At 40.9% G+C, this 18,765-nt stretch overlaps 1 protein-coding gene across 1 annotated transcript in view; it reads left to right on the top strand.

Annotated features, from left to right (window-relative positions):
• cbln1 (cerebellin 1 precursor) overlaps positions 1–1,977 on the top strand; it is a 19,396-nt gene extending 17,419 nt beyond the window's left edge. Inside the window, exon 4 of the mRNA XM_031874397.1 lies at positions 323–1,977. Within this exon, the coding sequence (XP_031730257.1) occupies positions 323–356 (34 nt within the window). The 3' untranslated portion in view covers positions 357–1,977. The remainder of the gene's footprint in view (positions 1–322) is intronic.
• Positions 1,978–18,765: the final 16,788 nt, after the last annotated feature.

Here is an 18,765-nt window from a genome sequence, read left to right as displayed (position 1 = left end):
GGGGAGAAAAGGATGTGAATAAGACGGTGGAAAAGAAGAAAGAAAGATGAGGGAATGTGACAGACTCTGAGAGATGTTAGAGAGATGTAAGAGCTTGACGGAGAATTATGAAGCGGTACATGGAAGTGTATGGCAAAGCTTCTTCACTTCCCTTCCTCCCTTCATCCATCCTTTCATCCATCCTCTATCCTCCCTTTGTATTTCTCCGTGGCTTGACTGCAGCTTTGGACAGCCAAAACTTTTTTTATTCTCTGCCGAAAGACGCAATTGATTCATTTATGTGTTCCAGAGTGTTCTGAAGCCCGAGTGTAAACCCCCCCCCCCCCCCATTCATTCATCCATCTCTGTCAACATAAGCTTTGAAGAATGTTTCCTGAAGAGCTGCTCTCCACATTTCCCATTTCCATATTTGTAGTGTTTTCTTTTTTCATGCTTGACATAAATTGCACTGATTTTGGATCAGCCTCTGCCCCAAAGCCAAACTAGATTTATTTCTTTATAGGGGAAACATTAAACTCTGATCACAAAATCAGGCGCTACATGTACATACCCTGTAAAGCTGTGTTTTGTAGTTATTATAATAATTATTGGCTTTCAAAAAAAGCTTGTTTTTTGTCTTGTCTGGTGTCAAAGTCCTCCACCACACAACTCACGTGTGAAATAACAATAAAGCGCTTCTTACACATATTTCAGGCCACAATTACGTTTCTGTACAAAATGTAACTGGTAAAAATAAAACAGTATATAAATGTAAGCAGGCGGGGGGGGGGGGTTGCTATCTATCAGGAAACTATAATATTTTAAATGAAAACACTGCTGTCTGGCACAATCACAAAGATACAAAAGCTCTAAAGGGAAAGAAACATTTTCATTTCCACTGTGCTGACAAAGTGAAGTACATAGTAAAGGTTAAAACAGCAGGACTTTGGTGTAAACTGTTCAGTGTAGATACAATAATTTAAAATAAAAACTCCAGCCATGTAATTAATTCTTAACCGTGACTCTTGAGACTATATCTAATAACCCTTAGATTGGATCACACAGAAAGTATTGCTATACCTTCTTCCTTCAGTTTTTTTTTATATTATCATCTCTTGCAGACATTCGAATCGACCTCCATCCTGTCTCACCATCCTTTGTCGTCGTCGTCCCCCCCTCCCCCTCGGTCTGTCTCTCGTCCTTTATCACCGCTGCTAGTTTTTTCTTCAGATTCCTGCTCCTCTCCGGGATCATCTTGTCTTTTCGACTATGCTGTTGACCCACAAGTGCAGATTTCTCTCTCTTCCTTTTTTGTACACCTCTGTTATCCCCCCCCCCCTCAACAGTCCATCCTCCGCTCCTTCCTCATGTCTGTACTTTATCTGCTGCTGTACTCGTTCGCCTCCCAGCACGGATCCTTCCTTGCTTTTCTTCAATGTTGGACTTTGGACACTGAAACCAACTAACAACCACGAACTCTACATATATATATGTATATATATATATATATACATACATATATATATGTATATATACATTTACACAGTATATATACAAATGGATATATAAATATATCAAAATCTAAGCCACCATTTTTATTCTACTGGTATTATGATGATAATAATGATAATACTAATCCTGAAAACTGAATCTGGTTGATGACTATAATATCTGTATTTCCGTACTTCAATGTTATATAAAAGAAAAAATATTCTATGAGAAACTTATTAGTGATTGTGTGTGGAAATCTGAGGCTGCCGTTCTGCTCTTCTGATTAAAAAAGATGCTTCTTGTTTTTGTTTTGGGTCGAACCAAGTTGTGACTAAAAAGCTGAGACTACTACTTATATAAAAAAGCTACAGCTAAAAAGGAATTTTATTTATTTATTATTATTATTATTCATCAATCAATCATATCAATTTATCTACTGTTTTCTTATTTATTTGCTCCGATGAAATCAATAAAATTTAAATGGTACTTTTATTTTTCTTAAACCTACTTTCCTCCTGTTCTGGCACTTTATTTCGTTGAAGCTGGCGTTACTTCTGAAAGCAATCAGAAGCACACACAGCCCCAGGTGTGTTGATGAGTGTAATGGTGGGTGGTGTCTTTCTTTCTTCCTCGTTATAGTCTCCTCCTTTCTCCACATCTCCGCAGATCTTTACTGAATCACTTCCTCACTGCCTCTCTGTATGTTTTTCTCTCTAAATCCAACCAATCAGGGTTCTTTGTTTCTGTGCTTCCTCTGTCCCTCTTTCCCTTCTCCTGGTCCACCGACACTTTCTGTCTCAATCCTCCTTTTCCATTTGTTCATGGGTTATTTTCTTTGGATGCCAATCTCTCTCCGTCTCTCTCTTTCTGTCTCCCTCTTTCTCTCCCTCTCTCTGTCGCTCTCTCTCTTTCTGTCTCCATCTTTCTCTCCCTCTCTCTGTCTCTCTCTCTCTTTCTGTCTCCCTCTTTCTCTCCCTCTCTCTGTCTCCATCTTTCTCTCCCTCTCTCTGTCTCTTTCTGTCTCCCTCTTTCTCTCCCTCTCTCTGTCTCTCTCTCCTCCCCTCTCCCTCCCTCTCTCTCTCTCCACTCTGTTAGTTTGTAAGGTTTTGTGGTTTGTTTCTCTCTGTAATGAGCTCCAGTGGGAGAATTAGAGCTGGAATAACAAGCAAACATCAACATCATTTTACCTTTTCCTCCAGATCCCCCCCCTCCCCATCTCACTTCCTTTCTTCTCTTTATGCTTTGCTTTCCCGCCGTTTGATTCCCCCTCCTGTCCTTCCTCTTTTCTCTTCTCAACTCGTCCTCACACCTAAACGACAGAATAGCTTGTTTGCCTCTGTCTCCCAAAATTACACATATGACTGTTTGACGACGAACTGGTGTTGTGAAACGCTCGCAGTTTTAAACACGTGGTTAACGTAACTACTTAGTTCGATTTAGGAACGTGGCATGGCTCTGGTTAACACAACTATGTTACGGTTACGTTACGTAAGTCAATTTACGTACGTAAGTTCAAAAAGTCAACCTGCTTCCGTCGTAATGTTTACGGCCACTAGACGTCGCAGGGTCGAGTGTCTTCTCTCCAACTCACCTCTTTCCTATCTGACTTGTTGTGTTCTCTCCATCTGCTCAGATCAGTCTCAATGGCACTTCCTTCCTTCTACATTCCCTTCTTTTTTTTCTTACATTAATTTCCCTCCAAATAATGTATTGACATAAATATAAGATGTTTTTGTTCTTAATTTCATTGGAAAAACTGGAGTCATCCAACTTCCCAGTTCTCTGCTGGACTCGTGTACATTTTTTCTTATTTTCAGAGTTTGCTTCGGTTTAGGCACCTTAAACTACTCGGTTGAAGTAGAGAAAGAGTTCAAACTTTCTGTGAGGTAGATGAGAAGATAGAGACCCTAAACATGAAGCTACAGTCAGGAGCCAGTTAGCTTAGCTTAGCTTAAAGGCTGGGAACAGGGGGGAACACCTCGCCTTACAGTACCTCTACAGTTGACTGATTAGCTTGGCTTATCTTGTTTATGAACAACAAATGCTCGCTGTTTCCCCCGTTTCTAGTCTCCATGCTAAGCTAACAGACCGCAGGCTGTAGCTGTACATTTACTGGACAGTTGTATTAATCTGCTAATTTAATTTACGTGAATAAGTGTTCCTAAAACTTGTGTGAACAAAAAACAACCATAAAGACATTCCCTCTACATTAAACACATATTTGACACATTAAGTGGCTTAAGTGATAACCAAAGTGTTGACTCATTTCATGTGGGTTGATTATTTGAGTAATTGTTAAATAAGAAAAAAAATTTAGCTCTCCAAAGGGAAACACTTTTGTGAAACACATCTACGTTTCCATGAAAGTTGGTCAAAACATGAATTCATGTATTGATTTTTGAGATCAACAGTACTCCCAGAGTGAGCCCAGCCATCAGGCACATTAGCATATCATCCATCCAACATATTTAAATCAGTTAACATATCAACTGACATTATAATAACATTCTGCTCAGAACTTTGGGTATTTCCCTAATCAGGACTAAACAAAGATGCCTTCCTTGACCTAATGTTTGTCTTCGTTGTGGAGCTACTTTTATTGATGATTGATTGTAATTTACTACATTATGTCAGTTGAGTATCACAGTGGCATAAAACCCACGAGGCATTGGGGAACCTCACACCGCTCCAACAAGAAGACTTACGTGGACATCTCTTTCAATTCTAGCTTGTTCGGTAACGTTGGTCCTCTTCTATGAATATATGCAAAAGAGCAAACCTGTTTTTTTTTCATTTCAGTGAACCTGTAATTGTAATTGAACCCTTGTGTCAGGAGTATTATACCGTATTCATCAATCCTGTGCACACTATACTCTCTTTCTACTGAGTGGGAGGGAAAAAGACCTCCATCACCGCCAAATGATGATGAATAGTTCTATTCATAAAACCATGATTACATGCGTAAACATAGTTCGGGGGTGTTGTCGGGTGAAGTGCATCACCCAAGCTGTGAAAGACCGCAATTTATGACTGGTCAGGGTACAAGGTGTGGTCTCTTGGCCTAGTCATAGCAAAAATCACATTTTTATTGATATATGTAAATAGCTTAAAGGCTACTAAATACACCATATCTTCCTATTTTTGTTCACAATGTTTATTATTTCAAAAAGTCTCATCCAAAACAAGTGCTGCATAATTGGCTTGTTTCTCTGAAATTCTTTTTTTTTTAAATCTGTTAACTCAGTCGCAGCATCACCTGCTAAGAATTTACAACAGTGTGTGTGCGTGTGCTTGTGTATGTGTGTTCGTTTTCCTCACAGCAGCAGGTCCAAAGGCCTCGTCCTCCAGCAGTAATCTGATTGTGGTAGAGCGAGGGGGACATAATTGTCTGCAGCAGGTCACCGCATAGCAAACAAAGTGGGAGTGTGTGTGCTATGTGGCTCTCCTCTCCTCTCTTCTCCTCTCTCCTCTTCTCCCCTCCTCTCCTCTCAATGTCAAGAGAAAGCTGACAGTTGGGTCTGATGCAGCATTATATTTTCAGCTCTATGGAAATGTGCTCACACTTATTTACAGTTGCCAAGACCACACACACACACTCACACTTCCTGCTGCCATACACACTTTGGCCCCAGTCCCCTCTCACTCCAGCCAGATGGGCATGAGGGCAGATAGACAGTCAACAAGACAGACCGACAGAGAGCGAGTCAGGCGGACATCTAGATGGGGAAAAAAAAGAGAGAGCAGCAATTCTTTTGTCCCAATGAGAGATAGCCTTTGACTTCTGCCCGACTCCCCCAATCCTCAGGTCACACACACACTCATACATCCATGGTGACTCGATCTCTACCCTTTTGAGATCATCTGACACCAGGTCCCTAAGGCCGTGCCCTTTGTCTCACCCCTCGTCACTCAAACGGCAGTCAGACAGGAAGAGGCAAAAACAACTCAAATTCTTTAGGGTAAATGTTTCAAGACAGCAGTTTATGCATTTGTTTCATAAAAGAAAAGCAAAGCGAATACATCATGTATGCATATCCAGTGACTCTTTAAAGAACTGTAGATCTTTCTTCAAAGTAAAACCTACATATCCCATGTAGGCTCAATACAGCATTACAGTTAAATCAAAAGCAAAATCAGTATTATCTCACACTGCTGATTCTATATGTCTCTTTCTCTATTCTCTAGTGTTGGATTGCCCACTTCTTCAAAAACATTGTACTTTGGATGCTGGCTACCGAGAGGTTGAAGAATAACCGTGCAACACACCCGCCAGGGTTTGATAGTCTCATACATTATACTTATGGTCAAATATCGCAAATATAATACAACCCTGACCTAACGCTAACCAAGCTGTTTTAGTTGCCAGCTTACTGTCACTTCACTTGGATGAAGGTTGTTTTCACATTCATCTGCTGAAAGGGGAAAATGTTCTCTGTGCTCACTTTAAATATCAACTGAACTCATGTTAGTAGCATGTTTTGTGACATCACAATTAGTTTGGGAGCCAATTGTGGTCAAATATATAAATTACTCAAGAGTGATGTGGAAACTTGAAGGGCCCTGTTTAAACAATCTAAAGCGTATGGTCTTAAGTGCAACTGCATTTGATGCGCGTCCAACTCCAATTTTGCATACACAGTGCAGAATCTGGGGGCAAAGTGAGGCACAAGGGGCAAAAGGGCTGAACGCCAACAAAAATTGATTGAAATAAAATATTTTATTGGTTAAAAAACATGTTGTGAATTCTGGAATTGATTACATTTATCTTTTATTTTCATAGAGTTTGACTTTTGGACTTCATAAACGTCTGTAGTTATTCAAAATTCTATGCGGTCACCAATGGAATGGAATTCTACTACAATACCAATAATATCAGTGTAGCCTAATCTTTATGAATGAAGCTTCGATGCTTCAAACTATCCGCTACAGCCCTGGAATTGGTTCCTATTGATGACTTTCATATTCCGTTTAAGAGGGCACTCCATTTACTATTTGTCAAATAAATGTTGCTATAGTATATTGTGAAGGGAGGGAATGGGCGGGTTTTTTCGTCCTTGGCCGGTGGGCCCACCGCCTCTGCAGTCTACCAATCCTCCGTCCCAACAACTCCATTTTACTGCAGAAGAGGAAATGCACCTATAAACATTCATGCTTCCACTGTAAGAGGCAATGCTTTCAGTTACAAATCAGAACATCCATGAACCTGGATTTACTCGTTTCATTCAAACTTGTAAAATTGTTTTTTAATTCATTCCCAAACTACAAAAGAAACACATAAAGCCATATTTCATGTGAGAGAAACACAGCTGACCGCAGCCAACTGAAATAAGAACAATGCCAACAACGCGTTTACTGTTTCACTGTTTATTCTGCGTCCAGCAGAATACAACATTAGCTGCAGACGTTTTGCTAAAACATTAGTCCAACATACTTTGCAATTAGCAGGAGACATTGCGACAGTTCAAACTAACACTCAACTGAAACTGAAGGACTGTGCGACACAGTGCATCCTCTCTCACAGATGTTGTCATGAGCGCATTTATTACACGGATATTTCATTACGTTTTATATTCACCTTCAAGAAAAAAAACGTGACTACACTGGGTTCAATTAAATACATTTACTATATCATTTATCAGAGAGAACGGACAAATGTGACATGTTGGACCCTTCGGTGAGTACTGTGTGGCTGCAGTGTTGCAAGCAGAGACGGACCGTGTTGATTTTGTGTTATGAGCTGAGGCGATGGGGGAGCTCAGGTGAGAGAGCAGAACACAGAGTTACGGATAGACATGGCACGAGCAAAGAAAAGACAATAATGATGTTCAGAGAGGAACAAATGCATGTAGCGAAGACTTTTATAAACTCAAAGGTATTCGTGTTTGTTTTTAATGATACAACAGTTCTCAGACTCTGACTGAGCCACGTGCTGATTGGCGTCCTACGCTCCATACACACTTCTCTCACATTCCTATCAGATCCAGACAGATTGCCACAGCACCATGCAGGCTAACAATTAACAATAATAATTAACATTTCCTGCAACACATTGTTGGCTGGGAACAACATAATGAGCAGATTTTTAGCACTGCGTGAATGCCGAAAAACCGACACAGCTGTGACAACAGGGTTTGAGTGTGTGTGTGTGTGTGTGTGTGCGTCTGAATGGTGCAATCAAGACAAATTTGTGAGACACAAACCAACTTTCAGATTCATCAATATGTTACTGGCTTCAGTTGTAATTTGTTATTTTATAGAAAAGCACACTTCAGGAATAAACAACACTCATTTAGTCTTTTTTATTAAAACTAGAAATTCCTCTACAGACAAAAAAAAATCATCAGTAAATATTACCTTGCATGATATACTGCATCTTATACCACCATGCAAAAGAACTCCACTGTCATCCAAAAACTAGTAGCAGTTACAAAAAACAGCAGGTCCCATTTTCTGATATGATCAATCTTAAGGCGTTTTCTCAGGGTTCTCTAAAAGTTTTACACGCACTTCACACTCTGTGAGCACTACACTGTGTATTTTGAATGTTTCACTGGCTGTAAGCTGTGCTATAAATTGAAAATACATACATTACAGTGTAAAAGTGCTGCAAGCCGCACAAAGAAAATCTTTTCTTCTTGGAACTATTCAGGATTGTTAATTTCTGTATTAGACCTGCTGTTTATGATATGCAGTGTAAAGAAAAAGAAAAAGCGCGATACAGAACCAGAAAATATCCCATCAACAAAATGGCATTTCATCCAGAAGAGCTGAATAATATATTAAGGTGAGAGGAGGGAGAGGACCACACTGGCAGAACAATTGAGCTGATCAACTGTCAAACAAATGTGTGTGTGTGTATGTGTGTGTGTGTGTGTGTGTGTGTGTGTGTGTGTGTGTGTGTGTGTTACATTAACACTGACTCCACTTTCAAACCAAATGGATGTGTTTATGAGAAAAATCATTTCTGTCTAAGTACGACGCTTTTGGGAAACACCTCTTGAGTTTGAAAGTGTTCGAAAGATGGACTTAACAAAACATGGCCCAGAGCTGTAATATCTGGACACATACAACACAATGACCATGCCGCTATTTTTTATTATTATAGCATGCTAACCTAGCATCTCCGAGCATGCCTGAAGACATTATCCAGTGTTTACACCACTATGAAGTTTAAGACCACGTGTTACATCATTTACTGTATTTTGATTTAAATCTCCTGTATAGTTAGTCAGTACGGTATTTAAGTTATATTACATATATCTGCGGTCACACTTTATAATAACTACACACTATGAAGCATTAGTTAAGTGTGAGTAAACACTTAATTCATCATTTATAAAGCATTGTTCCTACATTAATAATTCATTGGTATGCAGTTGTAAATGTTTTATTCTTGATTAATAAGCTCGTTTATTATGTGTTTCATTATTGTCTTTTCATACTTTATAAATGATGGATTCCCCATTTGTAAATGAAGTATTATATATTTTACAAACCAATTATTAATGAGTTGTAGATGATTAATAAGATAATTTATAAAGTGTTAGTAAATGATTAATAACTTATTTAGATGTACATTATTCATGCATTTATATATATATAATGGTTAGGGACTATGTTAATATATGCTTTATGAACGCATATTAATACTGCAATTCATGATTAATTCATGATTTATTAAGGTAGTTACTACTCGTTAGTAAAGTGTTTTATGTGACCTCATCTAAGGTGAGGACTATTTATGCCTTATGAAGCATTTATAAATGACATTGAAGGGCCAGCAGTGTCTCAAAACACAGTTTTTGAACAGAACAGGCAAATAGACACAACACAAAGTGATCAAAAACATATCAATATTTATTCCAAGATGCAAACAATATACTGTTCAATACAAACCTCTCAGCCATCAATTCATGTAAAAAACAAACAAACAAACAAAGACATTCTCCTTCAGGAGAACATGGCTGGATACAAAACATTTGTAAATATACGACTGGAGCTAAACAGGAGCTTTGCATATTAGTTTACAGTTACTTAATTATTCATTTCATACCAAGCATATCGATCTCATTCACATCCACTCCACATATAGCAGCTAGTTATATGTGGTATACCATATCTGCTTATGTCGCTCTAGAACTAGGAAGACCTGAAGCAAGCCTGAATGTGTCGGTACAAGCAAAGCTTCGGCCAATAAATATCAACCCCAAATTTAATAAAAACACCAATTTGGATTTGTTTTCAACAGTTACCACGGTTACCAGGTTGGTGATATTTGTTAAAGTGTGTCACCTTGCTTGAGTGGCCTGAAGTGTTCTGTTGCCGGAACCGTGATAGCCATTGCTGTGAAAACAAGGGAATCTAAGTGTGAGATTTGAGCGTTTTAGCACTCTTGCAGTCATTTACAATCCTTGTACAATCTTCTTCTTCTAGCTCGTCTAGAAATACATCATTCAACTGCCTTTCTGCCTCAACAGTGTGCTGGGTTTTTAGGTTTTGTAGTCCATAGGTAACATTATCAATAACCAGCTGTCAGCCTCTGTAACTGAGGAGCTGGCAGAAACCTCAACTGAAGAGCTGACCAGACGTGAGGAATATACAGATGGAGGAGACTGAAACAAGTGGGGGCAGGGTGGAGGTTTAATAGCGGGCATGTGTGTGAGGACGCCCACCTGTGTTTTGAGAGCTCTCTGTTCTGTGTTCGTGTCTGCGACTGACCGCGTCACTGAGCAGGGTGATCAGTGCAAAGAGAAGCTTGTTCTGCCTCTGTGTTCACTGCTGCTGTTACACTACAGTGCTGCGGCAGGTGGGTCCCACAGGAATGCAGTCGTGGTGACAAAGGTGGCTGCAGCAATGATGAAGAGGCACTGGTGGGAGGTAGGGAGAACACCAGGATTTTTAACTCAATTTTCTTTCTCCAAATTCATGAATTGGAATGAGAAATTGTTCCACTTCTTTATTTTTGTTTGCTGTTTGGCTACATTGCAGTTTCAAGATGTAAAATGAAATGTATATACAGTAGTACATATAGTTTACTGCTGTTTAAATCAGACTAAATGAAGAAGAAAGACGTTGCTTTGTCTCAAAATAATGTGTTCTTTACTTCCTGTTCGTTTAGAACCTGACCCACCAGATGGTTAGTTACACAGAGCCATCTGAGAGGCCGTCATTTGGAAGCTGTTTGGAAAAGGGCGGGCACTTCCAAAAAATATGTGGCAGGTGATCGGATGAACCATCTGGGAAAGATGTCGACATTATCAACTGTCAGCCATCAAAAGACGAAAAACTTCAGATTCCAGAACTGCATCTCTGCTCTTAAATGTATTTTAAGAACCAATTGTTTTAGATAGTTTTGACGAAACACATTGAGAACACTTCTTCTGGTGGGCTAATTAATATGAGGGTCTACTTTCCTGTGTATTTACTACTGCTAGAGTTCTGGCCTTTGTTTTACTTGTGTGGTGATAGCCTTATGAGAAAAGATACACTTATTCTGTAAAAAATCCGCAAACATACTGTTTCTGTGGTGAGACTAATGAGACATACCGAACACCAAAGTGCAAACATAGGCAGCAGATTTTCAACTGACTTTTCGCAAGAGTGATAAAACAAATATCCTGTGTGAATGAGGAGTACAGCTACTACCATGGTTCTGGTGGGAAACACTGAATCTAAAAGTAAAAACATTTCACAACATAGAAAGAAAGAAACCAAGAAATTAATAAAAAAAAGAAAAACAAGCTTTGTTTAGGTCTGTTCAACCATTTCCATGTTCTACTGTAACTAATGACAACTGGGCTATTTAACATAGCCAACTTGACACCTGACAATTGAACTTGTTGTATGTTGGCTTGTGTTATTAAAACACTTCCCGCTGGGTTGCAACTTCAGTTCGCCGTCTCTTCTGTTATTTTGCCACAACACTATCTACAGTGGGCTGTCAATCAGTGGGCTGATTGTGAGGGCCAGAATGATGTATTAATTATGTTTATGTATGTAATGGTGGCGTTATTTCTAGCTTCAGATGATTTCCTTTGTGAGTGATCAAAGAGCGTGACTAACAATGAACCCCCAAATTAGCTTCAAAAGCTACTATGTACCACACTGCTTTTCTGTGTGGCAAGTTTGAGCAGTTTCGAGATTGAGTAAAACAGAGTCCAAATGTCTTTAAGTTGTAGACGGGGGTTCTTCATAGTGTATGAGGGAAACAAAGGGAGAAATAGAAGGGTGATGACAGCTAATCGCACACATGTGAGAGAAGAGAGTCGAGATGAACGTTGCTCTTTATGCGCCACAACTACTATCAGGTTACTTCAGTCTATTAATGTCACACATGGAAGGGTCACACCAGAGGGGCCGATTGTATAGAAGTCTATGAGAAAATGGCGAATTGATTTATTACCTCAGTAAACATTGTAAAGAGTTTATGGTCTCAATCGCTAGTTTCAAGTCTTCCTCAATACAGCATGATGTTCATTCAGTAAATCAAAATAGACCATAAAGCAACGGCTAAAATCCAAGATGGCGATGGCCAAAATGCCATTTTCAAAGCTTTGAAACGGCAGTTCACAAACCAATGGGTGACGTCAGGGAGACTACGTCCACTTCTCATAAACAGGCGATAGTCAAGATCAAGTCCAAATTGGGTCTGAGTCAAAGCAGAGTCCCAATATGATCAAGTCAAAACATCCGCAAGACAAGTCAGAGGTAAAGGACACAGTGTCTTGAGACTGAGACCGAACGTGAGCACAAGGGTCGTGGAGAAAACAGTAGAGAAGGAGGGGAAAAGAAAAAAAGAGAGTAAAACTACAGCAGGAGAGGTTACATGATGAGAGGAGTAGAGAGGGGATGAGAGAGGACGGTGGAGAGTAGAGGAGAGGAGAAGAGGTTCTGCAGCGAGTGGCTCAGACGAATGTGTTTTGCGGTATCCAGCAGGTGTGTTTCTTGGACAGATGCCAGGTCTGGTCTAACTCTTGGACGCAGAAAGAAACCATAGAACTGCTGATGGTCATTGACTGTTTACTTCCTAAAAATGCTTCAGGCGCGATCAGCAGGCAAACTAAGTTCATATATAAAGCACCTTTTCACGAGCACCAGTCACAAAGTGCCAATAATAACACCAGATACAATATACAAGGGGAAAGCAGACACCAGACACATGTTCAAACACAACCTGCCACGTGCTATCAAAGCTTGTCTTAGATTGTGTGAAGAGCCCAGCATTTTTGGACACTTCGTAAATGCTGTAAGGAGAATTGGCCTCGCCTGCTTCCGGCTGGATACCTGAGGCTGGTGCTGCGTACACAGTGAAATCATGACGGGGAAAAGAAAGTTATTTTTTCTCAATGAAAAATGAACGCACACGGGAAAGGTTGGACCTGCCCTTGCCAAGAGGATTGATAATGCCTGGTCACGGAATGCAAGGATGCAAAGGACCTTACAGACTGAAGTTCGTTTATGTTTCTTAAAACATTATTGACCAAACCAATCAAACCAAGATTATGCAGACTAGACTAAGAAGAGGAGGCACCAATGTTCTGCCTGATCGCTGATTGTGTCAGTATGACATACTAGGTCGATATCTGAAAACGTGAATCTCCATCACATCTCTTTAAGTTGTGTCATTCAGGGACACGTCATATTGTTTTTTTCCCTTTAAAAACATCCATGTCCCTTAATAGTTGTAGTAGCTTTATAGTTTGGCAGCTATAGATCCAGTGCTTCCACTGTGTAAGTATTGTATATTTTATCCTATTTATTGTCTCCATAGACAATATAAGGTGGCTAGAGAGTGGAGCTCTTTCAAAGCTTGTCATAAAATATCAAGTTTTTGAGTTTACATGTCTGTAAACTTAAGAAGAGAAGTCAATTGTATCTCCCCAAAGAGCATTTAGGTAAGAAATATCCAATCACAGAGCCTAGACCCTGCTGATGCCGAGACTCCACTGATGCAGCGTTCACGTCACATGGGACGGATGGGATGATGACAGATTCCCATGTTCCTGACTTGCGAGCGTTCCCGCAATTAAGACAGTGGTAAGAATTCAGAACAGAGGCGTTCGCTGCTGTATTGATCTAAGACCCAATAAGGCAGATTGAACGCAGACAGGTGAGAAAAAAGAGAAATAAGGAGACAAACACTCGCCAGCTGGCAACGCTCTCGCTCGTGCACAGATCGGTGGCGGAAGGGCAAGCTGGGCAGTGTGTGTGTGTGTGTGTGTGCGTGCGTGCGTGTGCGTGTATGCGCATCTGTGTGCAAGTCAGGGCAAAGACAAATGAGCAGAGTCGAGACAAAGGGATTGAGATAGAGTAACCAGACAAAGAAAAGAGGTAGAGGCAAGAGGAGAGGAAGAAAGTGGGAAGAGAGAGAAAAGACACGGAGGTGAGAATTTTCACAGGACAGGAACAGAGTGAGAGGAGAAGGAAGAGACGCCATATGGCATCGCTTCAGGAGACGAGGACTGAGATGATTGATCGAGGAAGAGGTGCCTTTGTGCGCATTATGCCCACTGGGTGACCATTACAACACATTCTCCACTCAGGACCGGATGGATCGTTTAATACCCTGAATAAATGAAAGAAAAACACTGAGTATAAAAGACATTTTCTGAAGAGGATTGCTTATTATCCAATTCAACCCACTCTGTCTTTACCTTATTTCATCCCTCTTGTGCGACTAAAGTCTCATGCACGCTCCATGTCTCCCGCTCATCATATTTTCATACAATTGCTCATCTCCTCTCTCATCTGAGACACGATGAACATTTAACAAGGGAAGCTTTAGTCAACAGTTTAAATGTACCAAATGTACAGTACGGACTCTAAAGCAACATACTAAACCAAACCCAACGAGTAGATGCAAAAGAGGGCCGCAAACTGCTGCAATAGCACGGCAGAGAGAGAGACAGAGAGAGAGAGAGAGAGTGAGTCTGTTGACAGCCTTCTTAATTAATACACGAAATGATAAGTTGTGTTTGTCGCCATAAATCAACCTGACTTTACCTTTTAAAACGCAACTTATTGTAGTGAGTACCACACAGATATTCATTTGGTTGTCTGATTGAATATATTTTATTTTCTGTGCAGACCAACATAAGACCTAAGTTTATTTTTAGGAACCCTCTTCAACATGATCGTGATTTACTGAGACATGGAAAATGATATCATAACCATCTGGATGGTATATTGTCAGACTAATCCTGTCAGTGTGTCCCTCCATGAGAGACGGTAGGTCCAGTCACAATATTCCAATAAATAGGCCTAGTTATGATCCAGACACTGAAGAAAGTAATTCACGTACTGTCCAGAGGATACAATTACTCCTGTGTAGTGGTCTAAACCTTTGCTTTTGAATGCATTTCATTCATTGGAGTTCGCACACTCTAGTTACAAGAGTCCTTTACACCACATGGACACACGAGGAGCCTTTTTATTGGACAGTGGAGAGATAAGAAACTGTTATTGTCTGTGGTTGGTCATAAATACAGGAGAAGTACTCAGTATCAGATGTCTCTACTGATAGCGAGATCATGCCTACACCACAGCTAGGTTGGAAGACGTCAGTAAAATAATCTGTGACAAGCCACATTGAACGAAATAGCGTGCCCAAGCAGCCTACCCAAAGAAATCCGAGTTGTACATTTTAAATTGACATTAGCTTCATCTTTTCTTTGGTCAGTTTTGGTACCAGGATCAATTCTTATTTGCTCTTAGGTTAGAGAAAGCATTTAGATGTTAAACCAAAGTATGAAATGGAGTCAGTATATGAAGAGTTGAACCACTTTAATCTTTTGACAAAAAGATGCCACAAGATAAAGGCAAAGCTCTCCATTAGTGTTTGACACCTACAAACGCAGATTAGAAGGTCGTATGAACTTGCCTGATAATTGAATCACAGATTTGAGGTCTGGAACCAGGGTGTATGTAACCTCTGCCTTTTGGTTCTGTCTCATGCATACTGTACGTAAACTACAGGAGGCTGTTAAAGGAAGTCAGCATTAGCTGGTTAATTCACTATTTGTTTAAGTCAGTTTTAAAGCGCAAAAACCCAAACATTCAACAATCTTTGTTTCATATCAATGTAAATTAAGTGTCTTTGCGTTTCGGACTGTTAAAGTAACATAACTGTGTGTTTCCTGTGAAGACAAAAGGGAAGTTTATAGAGTCACCAACCAAGCAGGACGAGTTTAGAGTGAGAACGTGTTGGTTGATTTGTACACATGTTACACATGTTGGATGTGTTCCCATTCACATTCCCTGCAACGGTGGAACAACAATGTCCTTGTCTTATACGCCTCTTTGTCAGTTGTAACTGACCGGGAACATTCAGGTGGGTCTTCCAGCTCCGGCGGGGGGGGCAGGTCACCCAAAGAGGGCAAATGGGCCGGAGCTCGGGCAACCCTTTGGCAAGTCATTATCAGTGTATTAAAAAACACAAACTCTGTTTGACACCGCTTGTCAAAACTTTAGAAAAGAGGACAACTGTGTCAACACATGATGCATTGACAGACAACATCCTGCTGTCTGCGCCACTAAGATCAGCTTCATACGAAATGACTGGAGCTCCCTGTCTCTGTGTGTGTGTGTGTGTGTGTATATCCAGTTGGTATTTTGAAATTTCCTCCCATAACTGCTGATCCAAGAATAGCCCAGCTAGCTGCTTCACCACATGTCCTGTCATTGAGTGCCTAATTGGCAAAAAACATACACACTGTTGCTGTACACACACAGATGAATAAGCATGCCGGCACACGTGCACAAACAAACACACACACACACACACACACATGCACACACATATTGCAAATACAGTTTTTGTTGCACAGCCACGCACACAAAGTGAAACAAACAAACCCACAAATACACACACACACACACACACACACACACACACACACACACACACACACACACACACATCCAGCAAGGGGAGAAGAAAACACAATTAGAGGAGAAAAATGTCAGGTCTACTTCACAGTGTGCAGACTTCTCAAGTGGCCCCAAAACCCTCGCTGTGCTGGGAATGGGAATTAACAGGGCCGGTAAATAAGGAATGTGTTCCTGAGAGAGTTGCCCGCCGGTCACCACGCACCCAAATGAAGATGCTTTTAATCTGAAATACTCTCAACACTTATGGAAAACTACGCCTCTACTGTCAGGAGTGAAGGATAAGATGTGGCAGTTCTATTTGAAGCAACCCATTTGATCGTTTTGCCATCAAGGTCTTTTATATCGAATGGAAGTGCAGTGACAGATGAATTATGGGCCTGTGTGTTTTCCTGTTTTTCCCAAGTAGCATCTTGATTTGTTATTTTCTGAAATTACTGTGTTTTATCTCTTCCAATTAGTGTGATAAATTGCAGCAGCAGAAAGAAAACGTGTCTAAACAAATGCGCCAGCCAAATGATTATGTTGCCTGTTTCTAACTCTGGACTGCTTGTAATTCATTGTATGTGATTTCTGAGTTGTTGTAACACACAGTTAAACCTGTTTTACTTCATTAAACCGATTAAGATAACACAGTGATAATGAGGCTCACCAGGTTGATACTGGAGTTAGACCCCCTCCTCCAAATCAACAGCAGAAAAAAAGAAAAAAGAAAAAACCGGCACACTGAGGAAGTCATTGTGTCTCGACAACACCCATTTTACGCTGAGCTAGGTCCTTTCCCTCTCTCTCTCTGTGACTGACTATCATAGCCAATTTTACAGTAAATTACTCCCTAAACAAGCTCGATAGAGACAAGCCCAGCAGTCTGGCACCCGGCGCTCGTGTGTAAACATGATTATATCGAGGAAGTGGCTTCACAATTTTCGAGCACACGGTGACAGCCAATTAGGGCCTGCGTTAGCGCAGGCTAATTCTTCAAATGCAGTATGGTGAGGAGCGGGTGAACTGGGATGGAGGCAGGGCAGAGGAGGGGGAGGAAGAAGAAGAGGAAGGGATTGATAGGAAGAGAGAGGGGCAATTAAAAGAGAAAACAGGAGCAACACAACAGATTGCCTTGTAATTACTGTGTGTGAGACACCATATCAGTGCTGTTTATTTTGACTCGGCCGCTAACAGCCGAGACGGCTATTTGTGAGTGAGTGTGAAGATGGCGAAATTCAATTATACCTGCCTTTAGAGTCCATTGGCTGTCTATAGAGGAAAGGAGATAAAGAAAAGGGGTTTGTGACACCACTCGGTCAATGCTCACAAAGTTGTCCGTGAGTGCCGTGAACAATTACATACAATCCCATTCATGTGGCAGTTTTGAGCCGGAATTACACCCATAATTGCCAGGAGCAATTAAGGTAGGAGCTCACTTCTGTGCCGGCTGCCCATCAAACAGGCCACGAGGCTATTGGATAATAATTGGAAGCGCTCAATTAGTTTGTCCCCTCTCCTCCCCTTTTCCCTCCGTCTCCATAAACAAAAAGCGCATTACACATCGATCCCCGGGAGTTGCTGGGGTAACGAAGCGGTGGCGGGCCTTTAATGAACTGTCTTGTGCCAGCGGCTTGAAAACGCTCCACTTCTGATTCTGATAATTAAGTTAGTCCAAATCAGATTGAGGGGAGTGAGCTTTTTACAGCCATTTTCACCAGCCATTTCATTTGGCTACTCTCTGTTGAGGCCCAGAGGGGACGTGGCTCCTGCCTTTCAGGGTGGTTTTACCGGGGATTCCCCCCTCTCTCACTGGCGGCCCTCCAGTCTTTTCACTGAGTGATTCCCTCCAGGCAGGGTCTCACAATAACAAGCGGGCAATTTCCATCTTTTTTTCCATGTTTATCGATGATCCAGTACAAAGTGCAAGTAACAGATTGAGGCGTCAAATCGCCAAATTCCTGTGTGGGTGTTTTAGCGTGTAACATACAAACAATAGAGCTTATTTCCCTTAATGCAATGTCTGACATGCCAGGAGTGTTTAGCAGGTGGCAGCAGGTGGCCAGGGAAAGGAGGTTAGCAACTTGTGAGTATAAATTGTGTTCTCAACAACAGACTTGAGGCAAAATATTATGAGAATAAATCCGAACGTTTCCTCATGGTCACTGTTTTGCATTCATGGCTGCAGTCTGGAAATGTAAACCACACAGGATTGATGATTGCAATCCTAAAAGATACAACTCACCCTCAAAAGGTTTAAGGCCAGATATTATTAAAACTGTAAAGCTGCGTGTCGATCTTCTGACTCTGGATGTTTCTCTCCCTCCCTTCCTCTTGTCCTTTGTGTCTTGCTCTCTCCCAGTGCAGCGGTTTTTAATCTTGTCGAGGCATTGTGAAATACACTTATGTGTGTGATTCTCATAATTC

The sequence above is a fragment of the Anarrhichthys ocellatus genome, unplaced genomic scaffold (assembly GCF_004355925.1).
Source record: "Anarrhichthys ocellatus isolate YVR2014 unplaced genomic scaffold, GSC_Weel_1.0 scaffold80, whole genome shotgun sequence".
Classification (NCBI taxonomy): Eukaryota; Metazoa; Chordata; class Actinopteri; order Perciformes; family Anarhichadidae; genus Anarrhichthys; species Anarrhichthys ocellatus.
Note: the sequence above shows the minus strand (reverse complement) of the source record. Positions and strands in the feature narration are given on the sequence as shown.